Consider the following 26,645-nt stretch of genomic DNA (forward strand, 5'->3'; position numbering starts at 1 on the left):
TACATTAATAACAAACATTATATAATAGTAACAAACATTATAATTGTATAATCATGTAATGTTTGTTATTAATGTATATTAAAGCTGTTAAGGGATGTTAAAGTGTACTTGCATGCTGCTTATGGATGTTCTATGAATGCATTATGAAGGTGCACTGAATGTTCTATAAATGCATAATGAATTCATTATAAAGGGACACTTAATATAATTCGTTACCAAATAAACTAAGGCTTGCATGTGCAGCTATTTAGCCTGGTTTGCCCTTTTAATAATCTTCACTCTGGCAGTGGTGAATTGAGTTCACTGTGGTGCGGGTGGACATGCTGAAGCATGTTCGTTGTGTTATTTGTGTATGTTATCAGTCTTTTACAATGTTTGTACACAGTTTTTATCTTGTCTGTGCTTTTCTGGCCGTTTTCGTTTGTGATTACCGAAAAGCTAAAATGCTGCCACGCCGCCGATTTAAGATCGGGGGTGTGTCCTCAATTTCAAATTCGCTCGCCATCTCGCGTTCGGTCAAAACCAAAAACTAACGTACAACGTCAACGTGCATACGCAGTGACATCTGACATAGAACTGACGTCGTGAAATTAAATGTAATACCAGTTTTTCTGTTAAGTGAAGTACCGACATCAGCCGGTTTAAATCGTCATACATTTACAGTCGATTTTTAACCGATTCATGATTCATCATTACATGCCTAATGTATAATAGTATTTATTATATTTAATAGTGTTGCACCAATGTGGAAATTTTGGCTGATACAGTGTACCCCTTGTAAAGATTTGTAAAATGGGTTAGAAAAAAATCCACCTTTTAGCGAACCAGCTTCATCTCACATTAAAAAAAGAGAAAAATCCAACCTTTCATTGAAATAAATTTATTCAAAGAAAGAACAAATCCTTCATTAAGAATAATTATTTTTAACAAAAACACATGTGCCACAATTATTGGCACCCCTGCAAATTATAGTGAACACAACTGAAGCATGTTTCCCCTGTAAATTGTACATGTTTGAGTTGATTGGAGTGAATAGGAACCTTCAAGCTGTAATCCATGATTTCCTGATTAACTGGGATACAAACATGAGGAGACACAGAGGCCAAATTCCCTAAGTCATCCATCAACATGGGAAAGATAAGAGAACATACAGACCAAATGAGGGAGAAGTGTGCTGACCTTCATAAGTCAGGGAATGGGTATTTAAAAATAGCTACTCGTCTTAAAATGCCCATTTCTACTGTTAGGGCAATAATTAAAAAGTGGACATCAACTGGAACTGATAGAAATCTGCCTGAAAGAGGACCCAAGTTTATTTTGCCCCCACATACAGTGAGGAGGATCATAAGAGAGGCAAAAATATCCCCAAGGATCACAATTCACAGAGGCGGCATTACCTGAAGTAACAGTGTCTAACCGCTTTCAGGTGCTTCCAGCTTTAGAGCCGGAAGAGACTGGGGAGGCAGGTGGGCCCTTGGGCACCAAGGAGCCACCTAACCCCAGTAGAAGGGAGGTTGTGGTAGTAGGGGATTCAATTATAAGAGGTGTAGATAGTTATGTGTGCACCCGTGATAGAGGGTCCCGTACGGTGTCTTGCCTGCCTGGTGCCCAGGTAGGGGACCTCCCAGATCAAGTGGACAGGCTTTTGGCCCCAGCCGGGGTGGATCCAGTGGTCGTGGTGCATGTTGGCACCAATGACATAGGAAAGGGCAGGAGGGCTGTTCTGCAAGATAAATTTATAGAAGTCGCGGATAAGCTTAGAAGCAGAACATCCACGGTGGTATTCTCTGGAATTAAATGCGTGGCTAAAATGGTGGTGTAGGAAAGAGGGGTTCAGGTTTATGGGGCACTGGAAGACCTTCTGGAACAGGTGGGACCTGTTCAAGCCGGACGGGTTGCATCTGAACCATAGGGGAACCAGTGTATTGGGGAGGCGTATGTGCAGAATAGTTGAGGAATGTTTAAACTAGGGACTGGGGGGGCAGGGAGGTCAGTTAAGAATTTATGTGGGGAGAGACGGAAAGCCCAAATAAATATTAAAAGTAGACACTGTAAAAGGCCTACCATTAGTGGTCTGTATTTGAATGCTAGGAGTATTAGAAACAAAATTAATGACTTAGAGGCTTTCATTTCTTCAGACAATTACGACATTATAGGAATAACTGAAACATGGACGAGTGACAATGATGGTGATGAATATAATATAAGAACATAAGAACTATACAAACGAGAGGAGGCCATTCGGCCCATCGAGCTCGCTTGGGGAGAACTTAACTAATAGCTCAGAGTTGTTAAAATCTTATCTAGCTCTGATTTAAAGGAACCCAAGGATTCAGCTTGCACTACGTTATCAGGAAGACTATTCCATACTCTGACTACACGCTGTGTAAAGAAGTGCTTCCTTAAATCCAGTTTGAAATGTTCTCCCGCTAATTTCCACCTATGGCCACGAGTTCTTGTATTTGAACTAATGCTGAAGTAACTATTTGGTTGAATAGCATCCAAACCTGTTAGAATCTTATAGACCTGGATCATGTCCCCCCTCAGTCTCCTTTGCTTGAGGCTGAACAGATTTAGCTCAAATAACCTTTCCTCGTATGACATTCCTCTAAGACCAGGAATCATTCTTGTGGCCCTACGCTGCACCTTTTCTAAGGCCGCTATGTCCTTTTTAAGATATGGTGACCAAACCTGTACACAATATTCTAGGTGAGGTCTCACCAAGGAATTGTATAATCTTAGCATTACCTCCCTTGACTTAAACTCCACACACCTGGAGATATACCCCAACATCCTATTGGCCTTTTTTATTGCTTCCCCGCACTGGTGAGAATGAGACATGGAAGCATCAACATACACACCAAGGTCTTTCTCATAATCAGCTACCTTTATTTCAGTAGGTCCCATAAAATACCTGTACTTTATATTTCTGCTCCCTACATGGAGTACCTTACATTTGTCTATGTTAAATTTCATCTGCCAGGTGTCAGCCCAGTCACTAATTAAATTAAGATCCCGCTGTAGCTGCTGAGCCGCTAGTTCAGTATCTGCTACACCACCCACCTTGGTGTCATCTGCAAATTTCACCAGTTTACTGTATATATTGGTGTCTATATCATTTATGTAAATTAGGAACAAAAGTGGTCCTAAAATTGAACCCTGCGGTACCCCACTATGAACGCAGGCCCACTGTGACATTGAGCCTCTTATAACTACTCGCTGCTTCCTGTCCGTTAACCAGTTATCAATCCAGGTCGCTACAGTTCCTAAAATACCTGTCGCTTTGAGTTTAAGTGAGAGCCTCATGTGGGGAACAACATCAAAAGCCTTTTGGAAATCTAAGTAGATGACATCATAGGCCTTCTTATCATCAACTTCCTGAGTAGCTTCCTCAAAAAACTCCAACAGATTTGTTAAACAGGATCTACCTCTCCTAAATCCATGCTGGCTATCCCTCAAAATGTTATTTGAGTCCAGGTAATCTACCATTTTCTCTTTGATTATAGCCTCCATAACTTTACCAGTTATACAAGTTAGACTGATTGGCCTATAGTTTGACAAATTACTTCTATCCCCTTTTTTGAAAATGGGCGTTATGTTGGCATGCTTCCAATCAGAAGGTACCACACCTTCAGATAAGGATTTATGGATGGTTATGCGTTGTTCCGTAGAGACCAGATAGGCAAGAAGGGAGGTGGTGTTGCAGTATACGTAAAAGAAAACTTGCAGGCAAGGGATCTCACTGATAAAAATAAAAATTCAGAAGCTGTATGGATAAAACTTGATGCTAAAGATTCAAATGGCCTAATTGTCGGGGTTTGTTATAGAGCACCTAATGTAGCTGTTGAGGAAAGCAGCATGTTATATGATGATATCAGGATTATGAGTAATAAAAATGATGTGGTGGTTATGGGTGATTTTAATTTACCTGGGATACAGTGGGACACAGTCTCTGGCTCTTCTGTAAATGAACTTGAAATGGTGGAATTAGTACAGGATTGTTTTTTTACTCAGTTTGTTAATACTCCTACCAGGGGAGAAGCCCTTCTTGATCTTGTTTTCTGTAATAACCAGGATAGGATTGGAAAATTAGAGGTTTTAGACCCATTGTACTGTAGTGATCATAACATGGTTAAATTCGAGGTTAATTTTAGTGTCCGAAGAGCAAAGTCGAAATTAAAAGTATCCAATGTTAGGAAGGATAACTTTAATGGTATGAGACGGAAATTAGAAACTGTAAGCTGGACAGAGTTAAATAGCAAAACAGTTGAAGAGGCATGGGAATTTTTCAAAAGCACATTGTTGCAAGTGCAAGGGGACTTCATACCTGTTTCCAGCAAAACTAAATCTAGGAAACGACAACCAAGGTGGTTTACTAAGGAAATTAAGAATAAAGTTCCACAATTGGAAAATAACTAATTATTTCAAAATTAAGCAGGAGTATCTAAGTCTACAGGCAGAGTTAAAAAATGACATTAGGCTATCCAAGAGGGATGTAGAAAGAAAAATTGCATTGGAGGCTAAGCATGACAGTAAAGGTTTCTTGCAATGTTTTAACTCCAAGAGAGCACTAAAAGCTGAAATCACTCATTTGCAGGATAGTAAGGGACTTATAATTGATAATGAAATTGATATAGTAAATTAATTTAATGATTATTTTTCAAGGGTGTTCACAATGGAGAACACAAGTAACTTACCACCAATTAATACGAATACAGCATCGTCTATGACCAATATATGTATAACTGAGGTTGATGTGATACTAAGCCTAGCTAAACTCAAAATAAATAAATCGCAGGGGCCTGATGGCATCTTACCTATAGTTTTAAAAGAGATGAGGGATATTATTAGCCAACCTTTAACTTTAATATTCCAGAAATCGTTATCTGCAGGTGTGGTACCATCAGATTGGAAGCACGCTAATATAACACCCATATTCAAAAAAGGGGATAGAAGTAATCCAGCAAACTATAGGCCAATCAGTTTAACTAGCATTACTGGAAAAATAATGGAAGGTATAATTCAAGTGAAAATGGTAGATTACCTAGATGCAAATAACATTATAAAGGATAGCCAACATGGATTTAGGAGAGGTAGATCCTGCTTAACGAATCTACTTGAGTTCTTTGAGGAAGCTACAAGTGAAATTGATCACAAAAAGGCCTATGATGTGATTTACTTAGATTTCCAGAAGGCCTTTGATGTTGTCCCCCACAAATGGCTCTTGCTAAAGCTTAAAGCTGCAGGGATTTTAGGAACTGTGGCAGTTTGGATCAAAAACTGGCTAACTGACAGGAAGCAGCGAGTAGTTATTAGAGGCACAATGTCACAGTGGGCCTCCGTTCATAGTGGGGTACCGCAGGGTTCAATTTTAGGACCACTATTGTTCCTAATTTACATTAATGATATTGACACAAATACATACAGTAAACTGGTTAAATTTGCAGATGACACCAAGGTGGGCGGTGTAGCAGATACTGATCTAGCAGCAGAGAGGCTTCAAAGGGATCTGGATTTAATTAGCGAATGGGCTGATACTTGGCAGATGAAATTTAACACAGATAAATGTAAGGTAATCCATGCAGGGAGCAGAAATATAAAGTACAGATATTTTATGGGTTCCACTGAAATAAAGGTAGCTGATTACGAGAAAGATCTCGGTATGTATGTTGATGCTTCCATGTCCCACTCTCGCCAGTGTGGGGAAGCAATAAAAAAGGCCAATAGAATGTTGGGTTATATCTCTAGGTGTGTGGAGTTTAAGTCAAGGGAGGTGATGTTACACTTATATAATTCCTTGGTAAGACCCCACCTAGAATACTGTGTGCAGGTTTGGTCACCACACCTCAAGAAGGACATTGCTGCCTTAGAAAAGGTGCAACGAAGAGCTACGAGAATGATTCCTGGTCTTAGAGGAATGTCTTATGAGGAGAGGTTAGCGGAACTGAATCTGTTTAGCCTTGAGCAAAGGAGACTAAGGGGGGATATGATTCAGGTCTATAAGATTCTAACGGGTCTGGATGCTGTTCAGTCAAATTACTATTTCAATATTAGTCTAAATACTAGAACTCGTGGCCATAAGTGGAAATTAGCGGGAGAACATTTTAAAACAAATTTGAGGAAGCACTTCTTTACACAGCGTGTAGTTAGAGTATGGAATAGTCTTCCTGCTAGTGTAGTGGAAGCTAAAACCATGGGTTCCTTTAAATCAGAGCTAGATAAGATTTTAACAACTCTGAGCTATTAGTTAAGTTCTCCCCAAACGAGCTTGATGGGCCGAATGGCCTCCTCTCATTTGTAAATTTCTTATGTTCTTATGTTGGTCAATTACAAGACAAAGTAAAATCTTGGGGTTACCACATCTCCAAAAAAATCATCAGACACCCCCTTAATACTAACAGATTTTTTGAAAGGTATGACAGAAAGAAGCCTTTTCTGTCAGTTACTTAAAATGTAAGTGCCAGGAGTTTGCAAAACATTACTACAACTTTGATTGGAATCAAATTCAATGGTCTGATGAAACAAAAAATGAACTTTTTGGCAATAAACATTCAAGGTGGGTTTGGTGTAAAAAGAAGGATGGCTATAATGAAATTAACCTTATTCCAACTGTAAAATATGGTGGAGGTTCTGTGATGTTGTGGAGCTGTTTTTCCTCCAAAAACCCTGGAAACCTCATTAGGGTACATGGCACTGTGGACTCAATGAGATACCAGGACATTTTATATCAACATTTGGCTGCCTCTGCCAGGAAAGTAAAACTGGGCCTTCATTGGATCTTCCAGCAGGACAGTGATCCTATGCACATGTCCAAATCAACATAAAAATGGCTGACCACAGAATCAAGCTTCTGCCATGGCCATCTCAGTCACCTGACCTGAACCCCACTGAAAACCTGTGGGCTGAGCTGAAGAGGAGAGTGCACAAGAGAGGGCCTAGGACCCTGGACGATCTGGAGAGATTCTGTAAAGAGGAATGGTCTCAGTTGCCCTGCTCTGTATTCTCCAACCTTATAAAATGTTATAGGAGAATACTCAGTGCTGTTATACTGGCAAAGGGAGGTTGTACAAAGTATTAAAAGCAGGGGTGCCAATAATCGTGGCACATGTGTTTTTGTTGAAAATAATTATTTCTTGCTGATGGATTTGTTTTTCTTTAAATACATTTATTTCAATGAAAGGTTGGATTTTTCTCATTTTTTCAGTGTGAGATGAAGATGCTTCGCCAAAAGGTGGATTTTTTTCTAACCCTTTTTACAAATCTTTACAAGGGGTGCCAATAATTGTGGAGGGCACCGTAACAATATACAGTCGACCCTTCTGCGTCACGACACTTCCCGTTGTGGTTTCGATATATTGTGGGGTTGGTATATGAAATTAAATGGCAATTACCTTTGAGTTTTTGTGAGTTTTGCGAAAGCAGCTGTTACGATCGCTGCCCGACAAGCAGTGGCGGAGCCAGGAAATTTTCTGTGGGGTGGCCAGGATGATTATGTGATCATTTTGGGGGTGGCCACGGCCCCCCCCGGCCACCCCCTGCCTCCGCGCCTGTGCATGGATGGCTGTGGTCAGACCAGGGGGGGCCAATAGGGTGGCCGGGGTTCGGCGGGGGGTGGCCACGGCCCCCCCCGGCCACCCCCTGCCTCCGCACCTGCCGACAAGCAGGCAGGACGCAGGGAAATGATCAAGCAGGCAAGCGAAGATCCACGAAGACGGGTTTATTCCAGACAGGCAGGACAACACAGTTACTAACATTAATGACGGATCTAGGGATACTGACACAGACGCGGACTAAATACACAAGAAAAGCCAGGATTCACAGAAAACAGGTGCACACAATCAGGAATTGACACGAGGTAATGAGGGGGCGTGGCACACACGAGGATCGTACGGAGCTGGGCGTGACAGCAGCAGACAACACAAAGAGTTTAGGAACTCAAACCTGCATAAAATATACATTTGGTGCTGATTCGGAGGCCGCCAAGTGTGTTAACCCCAGCATCTCACATGATGGGCTCTATTTTCCACCTATACAAAGCGCAACACAAAGTGGTTTTGTTAGTTTCATACCAGCACATTGGTCATTTTCACGACCATAGTAAATGATTTTGCACCTGCTTTCCGCTAGTACGAGTGGTGTTTTTAAATGAATCATGGCTGGGGCACATTGTTGGCATGTTGCTATTTTAAGGCAGCATTGTGCTGTTAACCAACAAAAACCACTTCAGAAGTCAGTGGCGCATTATTAAATGGTAATTAGCAGCGTGTTTTAGAAATTTGTGGGTGCACGACGCTCATTATTGACACAGATACACGATCAAAGTAATGGTTTTTTGTTATTTTATTTTATTTATATACGTTCTTCATAGAGTACATCTAGTCCTTTCATGTAATCTGTAATACTGTTTAATGAAACATCAAAAGAAAAACAATATGTATCAAGTACCAAACCATTTCCTTGACATTGCTGTCTCTCTACTGGGTCCTGGTGTCTTGATGGAACAGATGGTAAATAGTACTTGTTCTTTTGTATATGTATAATTTTTGGAGTGTAGTTTATTCTTTTCCTTTCTACAGCAGGGAGAAATTATGGATCTGCATGGAATATTGTGGCGGTGGCTCCCTTCAAGACATCTATCATGGTATTTCAAATCCTCTGTGTTAGTCACGAATCCATGAGCATAAAAAATTGCTGTTTTTTTCTTACTTTTATTTGTAAATTGAGTTCGGTCAGAATTATGGGAGGTATTTCCTGCCAAAAAGAAAACAAAAATGATAAGATAAAAATAGAATGTCTTTTTATTTTATCATTATCTTTTTTATTTTTTCTTTCGAAGGAAATACCTTCTATACCTCCCATACCTTTCCTGTTAGACAATGAAAAGTGCCTCTTAATGCCAAATATAATGTATACAATATATTCTTTAGGTGCAGTAGACTTTGCTTTTACAATTTCCTCTCTCCACCCCCCTTTCCTTTATTAGTGACTGGTCCCCTGACAGAGCTCCAGATAGCTTATGTGTGCAGGGAAACATTGCAGGTAATTACACCTGTCATTGATAGATAAAATAATAATTAATTAGAAGTTGGAGAAGTGGATTATTTTTTAGAATTTCTTTATAACTATGTATTGTCCTATTTGCTTCTTTAGGGCCTGGGATATTTGCACACGAAGGGTAAAATGCATCGTGACATAAAGGTATTATGATTGTCTGCTACAATGCATTTTAAATTTAAATGTTGAGGTTTTTGAAAGATTAAATCATTTGTGCCCCTAAAATTAGAACATATATTTGAAGACAAGTACTGATGTTTAGCATTGGTTGATTCTAAACATAGCTAATTATATAAACTCACTAATCTCAGGGCTTCATTTATCTGGTTTCAGAACATGTAGAATGCACTCTCCAACCCTCTGTCCAGGTCAGGGTCATGGTGGGGCTTAAGCCTATTCCAGACAGCACAGGGAACAAAGCTATTTTACAGGGCTAAATATTGTTATAGTTACTCACCCTTCATTCACCATCACTTTTGCATCTGCTGCTTGTATGTGAGATGATTTGGTTATTTTATATTCCTTTCAAAAACTTTGGACTCATCCTGCTTCCAGTTGTATAACCAGGGATTGATATGACTGGTACGCAAGTACACGATTCACCTTTAAAAGCAATATGTGCGGCAATCGATTGTTTTAACAGCATGAATGCGTACGCCTTTTATGTGCATTCATACTGCAAATGAAGTACGAATTAGCACTTTGGACAGAAGCTTCTGCTAAATCAATGTATAAAAATACAATCAATCAATAAAAAATAAGAAGAAACTAAATCAAAAGAAAAATTGTTGCAAGTGCTCAAAATTTACTTATCTTAAATTTTTTAAAAGAGTGATAAAATTTGAAAAGAATCCTTGTAAAGGTACTGGTATTTCTTGCCAGTACATACCATGACAAAAGTCACACATATAAAGTATGATGCAGTTTTGAGTGTGGTGCATGTAATCTGAATTTTAATTATGTGTAATGCGTTACATCTCATAAATGACTTCTTTGCGTATGACAGTTGTCACATTGACATTCTCTAAGGGTACGTCCACACTAATACTTATTCGTTTAGTAACGCAAAAATTTTCTTCTGATTTAGCCGTCCATCTGCACTACTGCGGATCTTTTTTTTTCCCAGAAGCGGAGAAAAATTTCAGTGCTGTCCGACAACTAATCGTTCTGTAAATGCACTAGTGTGGATCTTTTCTGATTAGTTGTCCTTGTTTCGATGTCTCTTTTCTTAATTGGTTATTCTTCACCAGAATTAAGAATACTTTTCCTTCTTTTCACGGAAGTAAGCCACATGTGAACATGGAGGATGTACAGGACCTTCGCTACGTGGCATATGTTGTTTTGCTAACTTGTGTGCAGCTAAATTGTGTTTTGTGTACATTGTATGCTGTCTACAACTATTGTGAAGCTCAAAATGAAACTCTACTTGAGCCAAGTTTAAGTGCAGCTCTAGCTTATGATAAATACGTCCAGCCGTCAAACATTAGAGTGCACTGAAACTGAGGGGAAGAGAGTGAGACGTGTAGGATCCCTGTGTTGTTGCTGTGATGGTTCCTTTTATATACAGTTTTGCATTTGCGTCGCTACAGTACTGTGATATTTCGTTTCTGCAAAATAAAATGTGTTCATTTCCTTTAAACGTATGGTTGTGTGTGGGATTAATCAACAGTCAAGCGTTTATAAAAACTGAATTTTATTACTAATCAAAGTGTTCAAAATATTCAAAATATATACGTTGCCACTTGTAGAATCATAAAAAATGTTTTGGTTGGATTAAAAATGTGCAAGTGACACATTGTGCTCGAGCTACAACAAACAAAATATGAAGTGCGACTCTTCTAAAAATATATTATAAAAAGCTTTGCTTAAATGTACAAATGAAAATGTCAGAAATATATACATTAACAACCACTCTTATATACAATATATTCAATTACACAAATGCTAAAGCTAATTATTTGTGTAGTTGTAAGCTATATCTTTTGCCTTTTATACGGAGCAGTGTGAATGCAGAAGTTTTTTCAACGCAAGTGACAATGATGGCAGATCTTTTCTTTCGGAAACTACTGAAAAAAAAATTCTTGCGGATCCTGTGTAACATTTTTTTAAGAGCTATATATGTATTATATATCTATGGAACCTATTGACCGATTTGTATCACAAATTCAGCAGTTCCCCTCTCTCGCTCTATCTATCTATCTATCTATCTAATCTATCTATGAATGATATTTTTTCCTCATGGATAATGTTCCACTTTTTATTCTACACAGGGTGCCAATATCTTGCTAACAGACAGTGGGGATGTGAAGTTGGGTAAGATTTTTTTTCCTGCTTTACTACTGTTTTCCATGATGTCTGTGAGAGTTGTGATTTTGAAAAAATGCCAACTTTTATTCCAGCTGATTTTGGAGTGGCAGCAAAAATTACTGCTACAATTGCCAAGAGGAAATCATTCATAGGAACTCCTTACTGGTTAGTTTAACTTCTTTTGTTCAGTTTCAATAAACGGTATCTAACATACAATATTTAAATTCTCTACTTTACGATGATATGAATGGGTAAGAATGGGTAGAATCATTTGTTTGTTTGCCCACAATGCAGGATGGCCCCTGAAGTGGCAGCTGTAGAGAAAAATGGAGGCTATAATCAGCTCTGTGACATCTGGGCAGTGGGCATTACCTCCATTGAAATGGCTGAGCTGCAGCCCCCCATGTTTGATCTGCACCCCATGAGGTATACTCATCTCTTCAAGCTAATTGAAGAACTAATGCTTCATACTTGTGTTAATGAATCTGTATGTTATTAAGTGTGTTTTATTTCCATTGAAATTATAACTAATCTGTACCATTTTTTGTGTGACATTTTATTACAGGGCTTTGTTTTTAATGTCAAAGAGTAGCTTCCAGCCTCCCAAGCTAAAAGACAAAAATAAATGGTAAGTTTTCAAATGCAAATTGTATATAAGTAGTCACGTCAAGCCAAGTCATGTGGTGCTTTATTGTCACTTCAGCCATATTCGATACACTGCTTATGGTGACACGAAATAATGTTCCCCCGGACCATGGTGCTACATATATACATAAAGTACGTAGATAGTCATGACCGTGGCGGGGGCAAGGCAAGTAAACACTCATGTCTCAAATGGACAATGGTGGAGCAACAGAGTGGTTTGTAGGAGTACATAATAAAAAATTAAAGATAAATACAGTGCAAATGGCAATAAAGTGACAAACTGCTGGTGGTCATCAGAGTTAGGTCTGTGGGGAGGGGGGCAGCAAAGAGTTCAGTGTCCGGATTGCCATGGGGAAGAAGCTGTTGCCAAATCTGACAGAACTGGGTTAGATGCTCCGATACCTTCTGCCAGAAGAAAGGGGAGTTGAGACTGTGGGAAGGGTGGGAGGCATCTTCTATGATGCTGGAGGCCTTACAGATGTCATAAAGATGTCAACAATGGAGGGCAGTGAGGTTCAAATGATCTTCTTAGCTGCATGCACTATCCATGGTAGGGTTTGCGGTTGGAGATGTCGTAGTTCCCAAACCGTACAGTGATGTAGCTGGGCAGAACACTCTCGACTGTGCCCCTGTAGAATGAATTGAGGAATAACGTCCTCTTTAGCAGCCATAGGAATTGAAGATGCTAGTGTGCTTACTTGACTAAGGAGGAGGTATTGAGGGACCAGATGATTGCCAGCTGTCAGGTGCACTACAAGTCATCTGGTGGTCCTCACTGACTCTCCTGCAGATCGCTTATTGTGCACTGGGGGGGGTGGACAGTATGGGACTGTCTGAACTCAACAACCATCTGTTTCATTTGGTTCACGTTAAGAGATATATTGTTGAACTTACACCAGTCCATTAGTTGTTGAATCTCCGTCTGCGTCAGGTGGGTGAACAGGAGTGCGCTGAGCACACAGGTCTGGCGCGCACCACTGCTTAGTGTGGTGGATTTTCTGGATGTCTTCGTCTCTGATGCGGACTGCCTGGGGTGTCTTTATCAGGATCCCGTTGCACATGTACATGCTGAAACCTAGCAGGCTCAACTTCCCTATGAGCTGCTGCGAGATGATGGTGTTGAATGCTGAGCTGAAATCAATGAACAACATTCTTACATTTGTGTTCTTCCTTTTGAGATGGGAAAGGGCCAGATGGAGGGCAGAGAAAATTAGAATGATGTTTAGAATGGCATCTTCAGTGGACCGGTTTAGGCGCTAAGCAGGTGCCCCATGAGTAGCCTTTTGAAGCACTTTATGATGATAGGTGTTAGTGCTACAGGGCAGTGGTTGCTGAGGCAGGAGATAGAAGACTTCTTCAGCTTGAATATGATGGTGGTGGCCTAGAAACATATGGGGAGAATGGCCTAGAGGAATGTTAAAAATGTCTGTGAAGACATTTGCTAGCTGGTTCACACATTCCTTGACAACACAGTCGGGTATTTTGTCTGGTCTAACTGTTTTTCATGGATTTACTATCAGCTGAGTTCTTTTCACATCAGCTGTGGATAAACACAGTACCTGTCCTTCAGGAGGGAGAATGGTTTTCCTTGCAGACATGCTGTTCATGGCGTCTAACCATTCGCAGAAGCCATTCAGTGCATCTTAAAGGGAAGCATTACTGCCGCAGATGGGTGGTGTGGTCTTTTAGTCCACAATGGCCTAGATTCCCTGGTACATGCGCCATGAGTCTCTGGTGTCCTGAAACTGGCCATTGATTTTCTTGTTGTATGCATACTTAGCTGCCCTAATGGCCCCTGGATAGGATTGCCCTTGCCATCCGGAGGGCTGCTTTGTTGCCCAATCTAAATGCAGCATCATGGGCTTTTAACAGCGTACACGCCTCACATGTCATCCATGGTTTCTGGCTGGCATGTGTGGTGATGGTCTTGCAGACAGTCTCATCATCTATGCACTTTTTGATGTAGCCAGTGACTGATGATTCATACTGCTCCAAGTTGATGAGATGAGCATCAACCATCAGAATGACCAGCAATGCCAGAAAGCCGAACAGGGACAGGGCGGGGTCAAATGGTGCTGATCCTGACAAATTAATGGGTATGGATGACAAGTGTTTGACTGAGCCGAAAACAACATTGTGCAGTGTAGGAACCAGCTCAGTCAAATATGTTCCTGTTTGTTTGATTCTGTTCCAGTACAGCTTTAGGCTATTTTAATGCAAGGGCAGTGGCACATATGGCGGTTAGTGATAGATCAGTGACCATTCATTTCTTACAGGTCAGCGTCTTTCCATAATTTTGTGAAGTACTGTCTGATCAAGAACCCGAAAAAAAGGCCAACTGCAGAAAAGCTCCTGACGGTAAACTGACCTATATGTGGATTTTTAAAATTATTTAATTATGAATGTTGATTCAAGTGATGAGTTAAGTTGCAAGATGTCATCATATCTTTTATAAACAAACGAGAAAGCTGAAAATAATTGTCATGATATACATAATAAGGTTTTTCAGAATTTTTAACCCTTGTAAGGAAACTTTATTTCAGGTTTTACCATTTGGTACTTCAGAATTGTCTGAAACCCTAGATAGATATATAAAGCAGATTTCCCCTTTTCAGTTCTTAATGGTTTGATGCAATGGCTTTCAGAATAGTTAAAAAAATTGTAAATTGTAATAATTAATCATTCTCAGTATATAGGCTAGCTGTTTGCCAATTCACAAATTGGAAGTATTTCATGGAGCATTTTTTTTATCATTCTTCACTGTGTTTTTAAATATTGTATGCACACCCCTTCTAACCAGAAATATATATTTCTGTTCCTAAATAATAATCATTATAATTTATGAAAAGGGAACAGAACTGAAATTTATTTAACAAAAATAACATAGAAAGATTTAACATTTCTTTTTTTTCCTTGCTTAAATGTAGTGCTGAAAAAAAAAGAGTACTCCCTTGATTAAATTCTGCAAATATGTAATATCGTTCTACTTAGTATGTCCTTTACATTAGATCCTTCTTGTCACTGAGTATTCCAATCCACGGCATCCTTTACCACTCTTGCAGGAGACCTTGAGTGCCTTGATGTTTGATGGCTAATGGTGTGCATCTTTTTTCTTCAAAATTCCCTACAGGTGCCCAATGTGGTTGAGGTCAGGTGACATACTTGACCACATGAGAATTTTTTACTTGCTTAAGAATGCAGCAGTGGCCCAAAATATTTTTTTTAAAAAAATGGGGTGATTATCATATTGAAAAAGTTCCCTGTGAACCAAGGGTTTGAAGAGAAGGTAGCAAACTTTCTTATGGGATCTTGCAGTATCTCTCTGAATCCATTATGCCATTCATGAAGTGCAGCTCATATCTCTGCCATGCTTTACTTTGGGAACTTACACTTATCACTGTACAACTCCCCTGATGGACACCATGCCCTTTGAATGCCATCAGATCGGGAAAAAATGATTTTGGTCTCATACGACGAGAGAGCAGATTTCATGTAATGTTGCGAAAATGTGTTACACAAATAAAATTGAATCGAATTGAACTGCATCAAATCGAATTAAGTCAAATCGAATCGATTCTAGGCAAAGGTTAAATCTTTGTTTGGCTTCAGCTGTGTAGTCAGCAACCATACAAACAACTTCTCTAAAGGATGCGTCTTATTGCATGACATGAAACAGTCCCTCTAGTTTGTCTTTCCACAGCTTTTAGCGATGTTGAGGCACTTCCTTTCTGATCTTCCTGAGCAGAAAACACTCATGAAATGGTGTCAGCTTACAATGGCAGCCTGAACATTTCAAAGTCAAAGTCAGCTTTATTGTCAATTCTGCCACATGTACAGAACATACAGAGAATTGAAATAACGTTTTCTCACAAACCCTAGTTAACAGTAACATTAATACAAAAAAGAATACAAGTAAGAAAAATATGAATAAATAAATACAATATACAAGGGCACGTGGCAGAGAGTGCAGATCAGACATAAAGTGCAATAGAGCTCGTAAGAGGTGATAAGTAATAACGAGCAGCCTTGGACAGACAGTCATTTATGAGGTAGGCTGAGTAGCAGACTAATGCTACACAAAGTGACTGGTGCAGGTGAGTGAGTGTGTGTGTGTGGGTGTTAGTGTGTGTATAACAGAGATTCAGAAAGTTGCAGAAAGTCCGTGGGGCAGAAGGGGGGAGTGAGGGGAGTGGGGGCAGAGCCGGGAGAGAGTTGAGCTTCCTGACAGCCTGATGGATGAAGTTGTCCTTCAGTCTGCTGGTCCTGGCCTGGAGACATCGCAGTCTCCTCCCTGATGGCAGCAGGCTGAAGAAGCTTTGCATTGGGTGGGTGGGATCGGCTGCTATGCAGAGAGCTTTCTTGGTGAGACGGGTACTGTAGATGTCCTGGAGGGAGGGGAGAGGGACACCAATGATCCTCTCAGCTGCTCTCACTATGCGTTGGAGGGTTTTATGGCAGGATGCCTTGCAGGCTCCAAACCACACAGTGATGCAGCTCTTCAGGATGCTCTCAATGGTGCCTCTGTAGAAGGTGAACATGATGGGGGCTGGTGCTCTTGCTCTTCTTAGTTTGCGAAGGAAGTAGAGACGCTGTTGTGATTTTTTGGCCAGTGCAGTGGTGTTGTTTGTCCAGGAGAGATCCCAGGAACTTGGTACTGCGCACTCTCTCCACAGACGCACCATTGATAGTCAGAGGGGCGTGCTGAGTGTGCGCTCTCCTGAAGTCAACAACAATCTCCTTCGTCTTCTCCACATTCAGAGAGAGATTGTTGTCTCCGCACCAGGCGGCTCACCTCGCTTCTGTAATCAGTCTCATCCCTATTGCTAATGAGACCCACCACAGTCGTGTCGTCCGCAAACTTAATGAAGAGGTTTGAGCTGTGTGACAGTGTGCAGTCGTGGGTCAGCAGGGTAAAGAGGAGGGGGCTCAACACACATCCCTGAGGGGTCCCCGTGTTAAGAATGATGGTGCTGGATGTGTTACTGCCGACCCGTACTGCTTGTGGTCTTCCTGTAAGGAAATCCAACAACCAGTTACACAGTGAGGTGTTGAGCCCCAGCTGGACCAGTTTTTGAGTGTTTCTTACATGTTCATAATTTATATTTTTGAACAATGTTTTATGTTAAGGTGATTTGGCATAACACTAGTGATTTGCTAATTTTCTTGTATCCTTAACCTCTTTTGTGCAAGAAGAGTCCCCGGATAATTCTTTCCTGTGTGGTGCCATTGTCAAAATTAAGTCTGGAAATGATTAAATGGGTTTTATGGTTCAACATCTACCAATTAATTATTGTTCACCCTTAGAAGACAAATTGTATAATTTTATTTTGCAGTTTTCTTGGTGGTGTACTCATTTTTTGATCACAATGTTTCTTTGCAACATTAACCTTTTGTCATTTTGCATTTGTGTGTATGTCATATATACAATCCCAATCAAAAATGTGGACACACCAAACCACCTACAAAGGAGTGTGATAGTATTGCTTCACATGACCTGGCCACCTGAGCTATATACAGTAGAAATGTTTTTGGACAAGTTTGACCAGAGAGTGAAGGGAAAGTGACCAATGAGTGCTAAGCATATTCCAGGACAGCTGGAAAAGCACCCAGGAGGCCACCTCATGAAACTGGTGTAGAGGAGAATGTAGGGTCAGCCAGTCCCTGGAGTAGTTGGGGTTAAGAGCCTTGCTTAATCGTGGTTTCACTTTGCCAACCATGGTATTTTTCAGTCCCAACCCACAGAGCCCAAACCATTGGTTGGTGCCTAATTTCATAGACGTTATTTTAAAGTTTTATAGTTGTGGTGCCCTTTCTATGGGTAGGTGTGTCTAAACTTTTGACTGGTATTGTGAGTGCGTGAGTTAGTGCGTGCGTGCGTGTGTGTGTGCATGTGTGCATATACACTTATGTATGCTTCACCTTTCTGTACATTTCAAGGCTATTCCAGGATTCTAGACAGATTCTTCTTCCAGAGATATACAAAAATATTTTTGTTACCAGGTTGCCGTGTGCATTTCTGGCCTGCATTTATGGATAATATTAATATTGTACTGGGTTCAAAGTGTAGCACAGAATGAGGAATACTGGTTTATTCGTTTTGTGGAACCGACTGACCTCCTTGTTCTGTTTTTATTGCAGCATGTCTTTGTCGCCCAAATGGGGCTGACTAGGAGACTAGCTATGGAGCTTTTGGATAAAATGAATGACCCAGAAAGTCATCCACATTTCAGTGAGGTGGATGATGATGATCTAGAGGTATGATTTAAAATTTCCCATTAGTCACAGAGATAGTAAAGGTTGGGGGCCGTTTTCTGGGGAATGCTTTGACACCATCTAGTCTAACAAAAGGTGTATAGAATGCATATAAAGCAGTGTTATTGTATATTGTGACACAGACACCTTTTGCTTTCAGCCTCCCTCTAGAGTGAGGCTAACAATCCGGTCCACCAGCAAAATCTGTAGAGCAGAAAGAACACGCTCTGAAATCGACTGTAAGTATGTTTTGTACTTTTTCCAGAAAAGTTTTGGTTACAGTTGTTTTGTCCTGAGTCACTTACAAGCTATCAGAAACTCTAATTATAACAGTTAAAGTGGTTGCTGAAATTTATATATTGCTTTTATTTGGAATTTACTGGAAATGTTATAGATGAGGTTTCAGATGTCAGCTTGAAAAAGTAAAACAGTACCTTAGAGCTGTTATGATTATTTGAATTTAGAAAAAGCATCACTTAAAATTTGCCTTCTCAATTACTTGGCAGTATTGTGGAAGGAAGACAAAGTGTAGCTGATAAGAGTGCACATAAAAAGAGATTGAAAACTTCAGTTGTGTGGGAGCAGTTCACATTAAAAGTGAACGTGCATCTATCAATGCAGAACTTTAATATTACAATATCATAATTCCAATGCTCAAACAGCTCAAGAAGTAATCCACAGACTCACTCAACAAAGTGTGGTTAGCCATTGACAGTTATTAATTATGTGTCCTTGCTGTAGCCGAACTATCTTTGTCTTCACTTTGACTTGCCCTGGACTTCACGGAATACATATGGTTTTAGCAGCCACCACTGTCAGCTAGTACTTAATAGCACGCTCTGAGCTAATGGCCTGGGATGTTATCTGGACCAGTCCCTTTCCTTGAGTTTAATTTTCTCAGAGTCCTGCCCGCACATCTTGATGAGATGGTGAAAGAAGGGTCTTGCATATCCCCAACTTTTAGTCCATTCTTCTGTGACTCAGTGTTGAAGCATGCATAAAAGTAATTCAGTTTGTCAGGTAGTGTGGTGCTAATTTCCTCACTGTTCTTTTTCTGATAATCTGTAAACTGATGCAGGCCCTGCCACATGCGTTGGGTGTCAGCGTTCGTGTAGAGACCCTGCAGCTTCTGTCGGTATTGTCTTTTGAACTCTTTGATTGATTTGAGCTGTGGCCAGTTCTGAAAGGACTGCGAAGCAGAGTTGGAAATGTAAGCATTTTACCCTGAGAATTAACCTGTATAAATGGGCAAAAAAGGTTGAGAGCCACTTCCCTACAGGGGTTGTATCTGGCTTTCTTATTGTCTGAGACAAATGCAGTGGAGCCGGCTTACAGCTTGGTCTGAACCTCACAGTTTATTCATGGATTTTGATTTGGGTAAATATGGATGATCTTGTTGGGCACAATATTTTCAGTGCAAGTACTGATGTAGCTGGATACCACTGTAACATATTCCTTCAGATGAACAGTATTGTCATGTTGCAAAGCAGTGGTTTTAAATACCTCCCAATCAGCACACTCAAAACAGTCCTGAAGCAGTTGGTCAGATTCCTCAGTCCATACTTTCACTGTTTTACTTACTGGGGGGTGCTGGAGAATCTGTCTGTATTCTGCATACAGGAACATTAAGATGTGGTCTGACTGTCCGAAGTGTGGGCAGGGTATATTCTTGTAGGCTCCTTTTACTTTGCTGTACACATGGTCCAGGACATTTTTCTGTCTGGTAGGGAAACATGTTGGTGGTACTTTGGTAGTAAAGTTCGTAATTTGCAGTTGTTAAAGTCGCCCACACTACAACCCCTGGCATAAATTATGGAATCACCAGTCTTGGAGGATGTTCATTCAGTTGTTTGATTTTCTAGAAAAAAAGCAGATCACAGACAAGACACAAAACTAAGTGAATTTCAAATGGCAACTTTCTAGCTTTAGAAAACATTAAAGGAAATCAAGAAAACAACTAGTTATTCAGTAAACGTCTCCTTTTTTAGACCAAGCAGAGGGAAATAATTATGGAATCATTCAATTCCAAGGAAAATAATATGGAATCACCCTGTCAATTTCCTTCCCCACCTGCACCAGATCATCTTGTTAATCTGTAGTTAAAAAGGAGTGATCACCCCTTGAGAGCTGTTGCACCAAGTGGACTGACATGTATCATGGCTCCAACACGAGAGATGTCAATTGAAACAAAGGAGAGGATAATCAAACTCCTTAAAGAGGACAAATCATCACGTGATGTTGCAAAAGATGTAGGTTGTTCCCAGTCAGCGGTGTCTAAAATCTGGACCAAGTACAAACAGCATGGGAAGGTTGTTAAAGGCAAGTATACTGGTAGACCAAGGAAGACATCAAAGCGTCAAGACAGAAAACTTAAGGCAATATGTCTTGACAACAGAAAATGCACAACAAAACAAATGGGGAACAAATGGAAAGAAACTGGAGTGAACGTCTGTGACCGAACTGTGAGAAATCGCCTAAAGGAAATGGGATTTACATACAGAAAAGCTAAACGTAAACCACAATTAACACCTAAACATAAAAGAACAAGGTTACAGTGGGCTAAGGAAAAGCAATCTTGGACTGTGGATGACTGGATGAAATTCATATTCAGTGATGAATCGCGTATCTGCATTGGGCAAGGTGATGATGCTGGAACTTTCATTTGGTGCTGTTCCAATGAGATTTATGAAGACAACTGCCTGAAGAAAACATGCAAATTTCCTCAGTCATTGATGATATGGGGCTGCATGTCAGGTAAAGGCATTGGGGAGATGGCAATCATTACATCTTCAATAAATGCACAAGTTTATATTGACATTTTGGACACTTTTCTTATTCCATCAATTGAAAGGATGTTTGGGGATGATGACATCATTTTTCAAGATGATAATGCATCTTGTCATAGAGCAAAAACTGTAAAGAAATTCCTTGAAGAAAGACACATAAGGTCAATGTCATGGCCTGCAAATAGCCCGGATCTCAATCCAATTGAAAATCTGTGGTGGAAGTTGAAGAAAATGGTTCATGCCAAAGCTCCAACCTGCAAAACTGATCTGGCAACTGCAATTAGAGACAGTTGGAGCCAGATTGATGATGAGTACTGTTTGTCACTCATTAAGTCCATGCCTCAGAGACTGCGAGCCGTTATAAAAGCCAGAGGTGGTGCAACAAAGTACTAGGGGTGTGTTGCGGTCTTTTTTGGTTTGTTTATTTTCAATGATTCCATAATTTTTTCCTTGGAATTAAGTGATTCCATATTTTTTTCCCTTTGCTTGGTCTAAAAAAGGCAACTCTTACTGACTAAATATGTTTCTTTCTTGATTTCTTTTAATGTTTCGTAAAGCTGGAAAGTTGCCATTTAACTTAGTTTTGTGTCTTGTCTGTGATCTGCTTTTTGTCTAAAAAATAAAACAACTGAATGAACATCCTCCAAGACTGGTGATTCCATAATTTATGCCAGGGGTTGTAATAAACACAGCATCCAGGGGTTCTTCTTTGTTGATAATGTCGTGCAGGAGCCCCAGAGCTGCTTTGGTGTTTGCACATGGTGGGATGTAAGCAGCCAATAAAAACACACTGAAAAAAGAATTAATTAAAGTTTCTAAAAGTAAAATTTACTGGAAATTTCCAAGTAAACTTAACTTTTAGAAACTTTAATTCTTAAGTTATGTTGTGGTTTTTACTTTGCAAATTTTTGTAAAATACAAGACAATTGTTTTCGACACAGATGCTATTTGCTAATAACTTATGTTTGTGCAAATCGGTTGTTTAGCAAACTCAACTCTATCAATGCATTAACTTACAGTCTATGGTTAAATCTTTAACCACCAGGACAGCTTAATAGCTCTATACTTTACTGCAACTGTAACTAAATTGACCAATAAACAAATATTTCATAACTTACCGTGTATAAACCTTCTTCGAGAAAAGATCCGTTGGTTTTCTTTGCTTCTGCGCGCCACTTCTGACCCAAGGGAGCATGCACATAGATTGCCTGGCTTCGTGGAGTAAGCTTTACTTGAGTTTGCCATTTTTGCATTAGTTCATTAAATGACAAAATACAAAGTAAATAATGCTTGGGAATTTCCATTTGAGTTTACTCTATTTGAATACTATGTATTCAAGTGCAATAAATTACATCAAAACCTCAAATAGTTTATTGAATTAAACGTAACATTTTCAAATAAAAAGACAAAATAGAATTTGTTTGTAAAATGTACTTAAATTATACTATCTTTATTTACAATCACAAAAAATAATTTTTTACAGTACAGCAGTGAATTTCCACAGTATAGATAAAAAGGTCTGCATTTCACCAGTAGACATTCTGAGTCAGTTCTGCAGTGCTTGCTGATGATCTCAACATCTGAAAACCATGTGTTGTTGATGTAAATGCAAACACTGCGGCTTTTTTCTTTCCGGATGTTGCAGTATGGTCCGCCTGGTAGATGGAGTGCATTTGTAGATTGACTGCTGAGATTGGCGTATTAACCAATAACCTGGTTTCTGTGAGAATAAGAACACAACAGTCTCTGATATCCCACTTGGATGTAATCCTGGTTCTGAGTTCGTCCATCTTATTTTTGAGGGAGCACATACACTGTAGCAACAGACGAGGTAGAGGTGGTCAGCTTGTTTTAGCTTTTAGCCTAGCATGTAGCCCACCTCTCTTGCCCTGTCTCCACTTTGGTTGCTTGTTCCCCTGGCTGCACTGTTCACTCTGTTGTGGTGTAGGTGTAGAACCCCAATGTAGGAGGTAATCCAGATCCAGCAGGCTGAAAGTCAGTTGAACATCACCAAGTCTGTCCTAAGTGATAAGCCCAAACAAGCACTGTACTGTACATCATAGTACAGGGATATTCAAAAGAATTTAAATCTGTAAGTGACACTCGCTTACAGACGACAATGTCCATAAATATGCCAACTACACCATCACCTCTCCGTTTTACTCTGGATACAATCTGAAATCTATAATTTGGTGGTGCTAATTCGATGAGCGTTGTTGTGCTGAAGTTTTGATCTAACCATGCTTTTGTTAAAAATATAAAATACTTGAAACTGCTGATAAAATCATTCATTAAAAACGTTTTGTTACGAAGTGCCCAGACATTAATTGGAATTAACTTTCTGGTTCTGGTAAGAGGCTCTGTAGCTGACTGAAACAGCTGAGAAGAAATGTGTCTCAGATTGGATCTGTTCACTATGCTGGCTGAGCATGTGCTGTTCCTTCTGTTATGCAGTAGGACAGGAATGGTATAGATCCCAGCCTGATCTGAGTACAATTCATAAGTAGCACAATTGAAGATGAAACCCACATCATATTTGTAGCTTTCTGTAATGATTGGTTACTTGTGCATATCAGTACAGGTAATTGAACCTGAACCTGAATATTGAGGGAGAGTCCACAGGGCCCTGGCACATAGTGGGGGGGCGGTTGAGGAGGAAGATTGGGTTTTGGAAGAGGTGGGGCACGCTGCTTTTTGGGGGAAATCTGGGGACTGGCAGAGAATGAAAGTCTCAGTCCGACAGACGTGAGTTTCTTCATCTTTGGGAATTCCAGATGTGAGGATGTGGGGGAGGGAGAGAGGACAAGATTGAACTCATTGCTCTCAACATGGGCATGGATCTGAGCTGAATCCCCCTGTACCTGACGTGGGCCCGGCGGCAGCATAGCTTTAATGTTGTCATTCTGGGGCTTCTCCTCAGAAGGCTGATAATGAATTGTGGCTTTGCACTGTGAATTTTGTGACTGCAATACTTCAACATGTCCCTCAGCCTGACAGATGCAGCTGGTCCCATGAGAATGAGATTCTTACTCAGTACAGAATTTGCATACAATGCTGAAAGTTTTCACTGAGCATTCTCCCACTTGGTTTGGTTTCTGTCCATTTAAACTGAAAAATGCATTGCATCCCCTGCATTGAAATTATCAATAAAATTAATCTCCATGGTACAAAGCCATGTGTCCAGACTGAGCAGACAGGAGAACAGGTTGCTTCCTCTGAATGGAAGGGGTCCACTGATAAAGACTTGGGCATTTAAGTTATGTCGAAGAATTTGGTGAAATTCTTTTTTAGGGATTGGGTGATAGAAGCTACTCTGGGAAAGAAACTGTTCTTCAGTCTGTTTGCATGTGTCCTGATGGTCTTGTATTTTTTACTCGATGGGAAGGGGACAGACAGTTTGTGAACTTGGTGGGTTGAGTTATTGATAATGTTGCTGGCCCTCTTGCTTAGGTGTCTAGCATAAACTTCATCTAGATTTTGAAGCCTGGTTCCCACAATCCTCTGAGCAGTCCTTACTATCCAAGCCAAGTCACCCCAGTCCTCTGCAGTGCAGCTGGTGTACCACACTGTGATGCAGTTGCAAGAAATGCTGTCTATTGTGCTCCTGTAGAAATTCACTAAGGGCTGAGAGGGGAGTTTGGCTCTTTTAAGTTCTCTCAAGAAGAGGGGCTGGGCTTTTTTCACCAGGTGGGAGGTGTTAATGGTCCACGTCAGGTTCTTTATGACTTTATGACGTGGAGTTCCAGGAACTTGATGCTGTTGACCCTCTCCACCTCCACACCATTTATGTGGGTTGTTTTCCTGATCCACAATGATCTCTGGTTTAGTAGTGATCAGGGCCAGGTTACTGTCTAAGCACTACCGGACCAGGTGTGAACCTTCTTTCTTTAAAACTTCCTGATAGCGCTGGGCGATAAAACGATCTCGATTTTTTATCGATAAAAAATGAGGACGATCACGATGATAGACAGACTATAAAACTCGATCAACCAAGTTTGCTCCGTTTTAGAGAATGCGCTAAGACAGACAACTCAATGGCCTATCGAGCAAAGGTTTACTGAACGCCAGCACAACAGCCAATCACCGACGACGTTGTAAATTTGCCCATCCTCCCTTAAAGAAGAAATGGGTGCGTTCGACTTGGGCTTGGTCTGTCTGCAGCTGACGCGACGTGGAGCGCGATCTGGCTGCGGCTGCAGGGGTGGAGTACTGTATAAGCTGACTGCGGCGAAGTCGGACAACTTCTACTCCTCAAAGTCTGCAAGACCTGACTGCAATGGCAGCACTGGCAGAAGGGTGTAGATAAATCTATACAAATATCACCTGCATGCAAATTACTTCGTTTACCATAACCAACTCCTGATACAAACTGTTAGCAGTGAATAAAACTATTGTGTATAGTGGCTCTGTGTAAAAAGGTAGCTGCCAGGAAAAAGATCAAATACATATATTTCAAGGATTCAAAGTCTTTATTGTCATGTACAGAGTACAATGCAATTCTTACTTGAATGCCTTCACAGACTAGACGATTAAACAAATAAAGCAGCGCAACATTATAGTAACTAACAATAAATAAACCACTAACTTAGGTGTACTGTTATAGCATTTATGTAATTTATTTAAACTATATTTTACCAGGTAAATGAACTGAAAACCAATTCTCACTGCTTTACGTGCTTTTCGGGAGAAATAGCAGATAACGCATTGGAACTTCCTGGGATACAAACGTCATGCGTGTGTCTAAAATCTTCAGCCAATAAGGGCAAAGTTGTGTCGTCACGGAGGCGGTTCAAGTTTGTGCTGCACGGTCTGTCGCAAGTCGTCTTGCTCTCGTGAGAATGTTGTACCACGTGACATGGTGATGCGTGGTGACGTTTTGCAGCTCCAGACAAAAGAATCTAACCATGATTTGGCATTTTTTGAATAAGTGTTTTTTGTTTGGTTTAGATACTTTTCTGCTTCAGAATTTTTAAAAGTTTTTAAGAGACCAAGAATAGAGGAAGATACTTGTTGCAGTCAGTTCTGTCCTGCTTTATTTTATGTTTTCAATATTATACAGTTTTGCACATTGTTACATTATTATATGGTTTTGTTCATTTGAGCTATGTTTCTTTGAATACTTGAAAATCAATAACCTTTTATAATTTTAAGGGAATTTTGTAAAGAGTAAAATTTGTTGGAAAATAAGTATTTGTTTACTAATATTGTTTATTTCCATGTATTCATTATTCATTCCAGAATATGGTTATTTTTATTATTATTTTGATTATTACATGGAACAGCATTGTGAAACTATGATATTGATAATTATGGATATCGGTCAATACAGGAAAAAATATCATGATAATCTTTTTTGCCTTATCGCCCAGCTCTACTTCCTGATATCAATCCCACTATAGTGCTGTTTGCTATGTTAGAGGAGTGGATAGGTGTGCAGTCATATGTGAATAGAGTGAAAAGGGCTGGGCTAAGAACACAGCCCTGTGGTTCTCCCACCAGACAGTTTGTGGTCTGTTTGTGAGTAAGTTCAAAATCCATGAGTAGAATGTCTTGCTTTTGTAATCCGTTTTGGCTTTAATACCTCTCCACATACTGTCACGT

General features: G+C 40.1%; 1 protein-coding gene across 3 annotated transcripts in view; it reads left to right on the top strand.

The window, feature by feature from the left end:
- map4k5 (mitogen-activated protein kinase kinase kinase kinase 5) overlaps positions 1-26,645 on the top strand; it is a 121,509-nt gene that overhangs the window by 46,343 nt on the left and 48,521 nt on the right. For all 3 annotated transcript variants that reach the window (XM_072698889.1, XM_072698891.1, XM_072698890.1), the window contains exons 5-14: positions 8,577-8,641; positions 8,984-9,039; positions 9,151-9,198; positions 11,325-11,367; positions 11,454-11,526; positions 11,656-11,787; positions 11,927-11,989; positions 14,283-14,364; positions 18,145-18,261; positions 18,419-18,497. In XM_072698889.1, coding sequence (XP_072554990.1) covers positions 8,577-8,641; positions 8,984-9,039; positions 9,151-9,198; positions 11,325-11,367; positions 11,454-11,526; positions 11,656-11,787; positions 11,927-11,989; positions 14,283-14,364; positions 18,145-18,261; positions 18,419-18,497 — 758 coding nt within the window. The remainder of the gene's footprint in view (positions 1-8,576; positions 8,642-8,983; positions 9,040-9,150; positions 9,199-11,324; positions 11,368-11,453; positions 11,527-11,655; positions 11,788-11,926; positions 11,990-14,282; positions 14,365-18,144; positions 18,262-18,418; positions 18,498-26,645) is intronic.

Source organism: Paramormyrops kingsleyae, chromosome 14, assembly GCF_048594095.1.
Source record: "Paramormyrops kingsleyae isolate MSU_618 chromosome 14, PKINGS_0.4, whole genome shotgun sequence".
Lineage (NCBI taxonomy): Eukaryota > Metazoa > Chordata > Actinopteri > Osteoglossiformes > Mormyridae > Paramormyrops > Paramormyrops kingsleyae.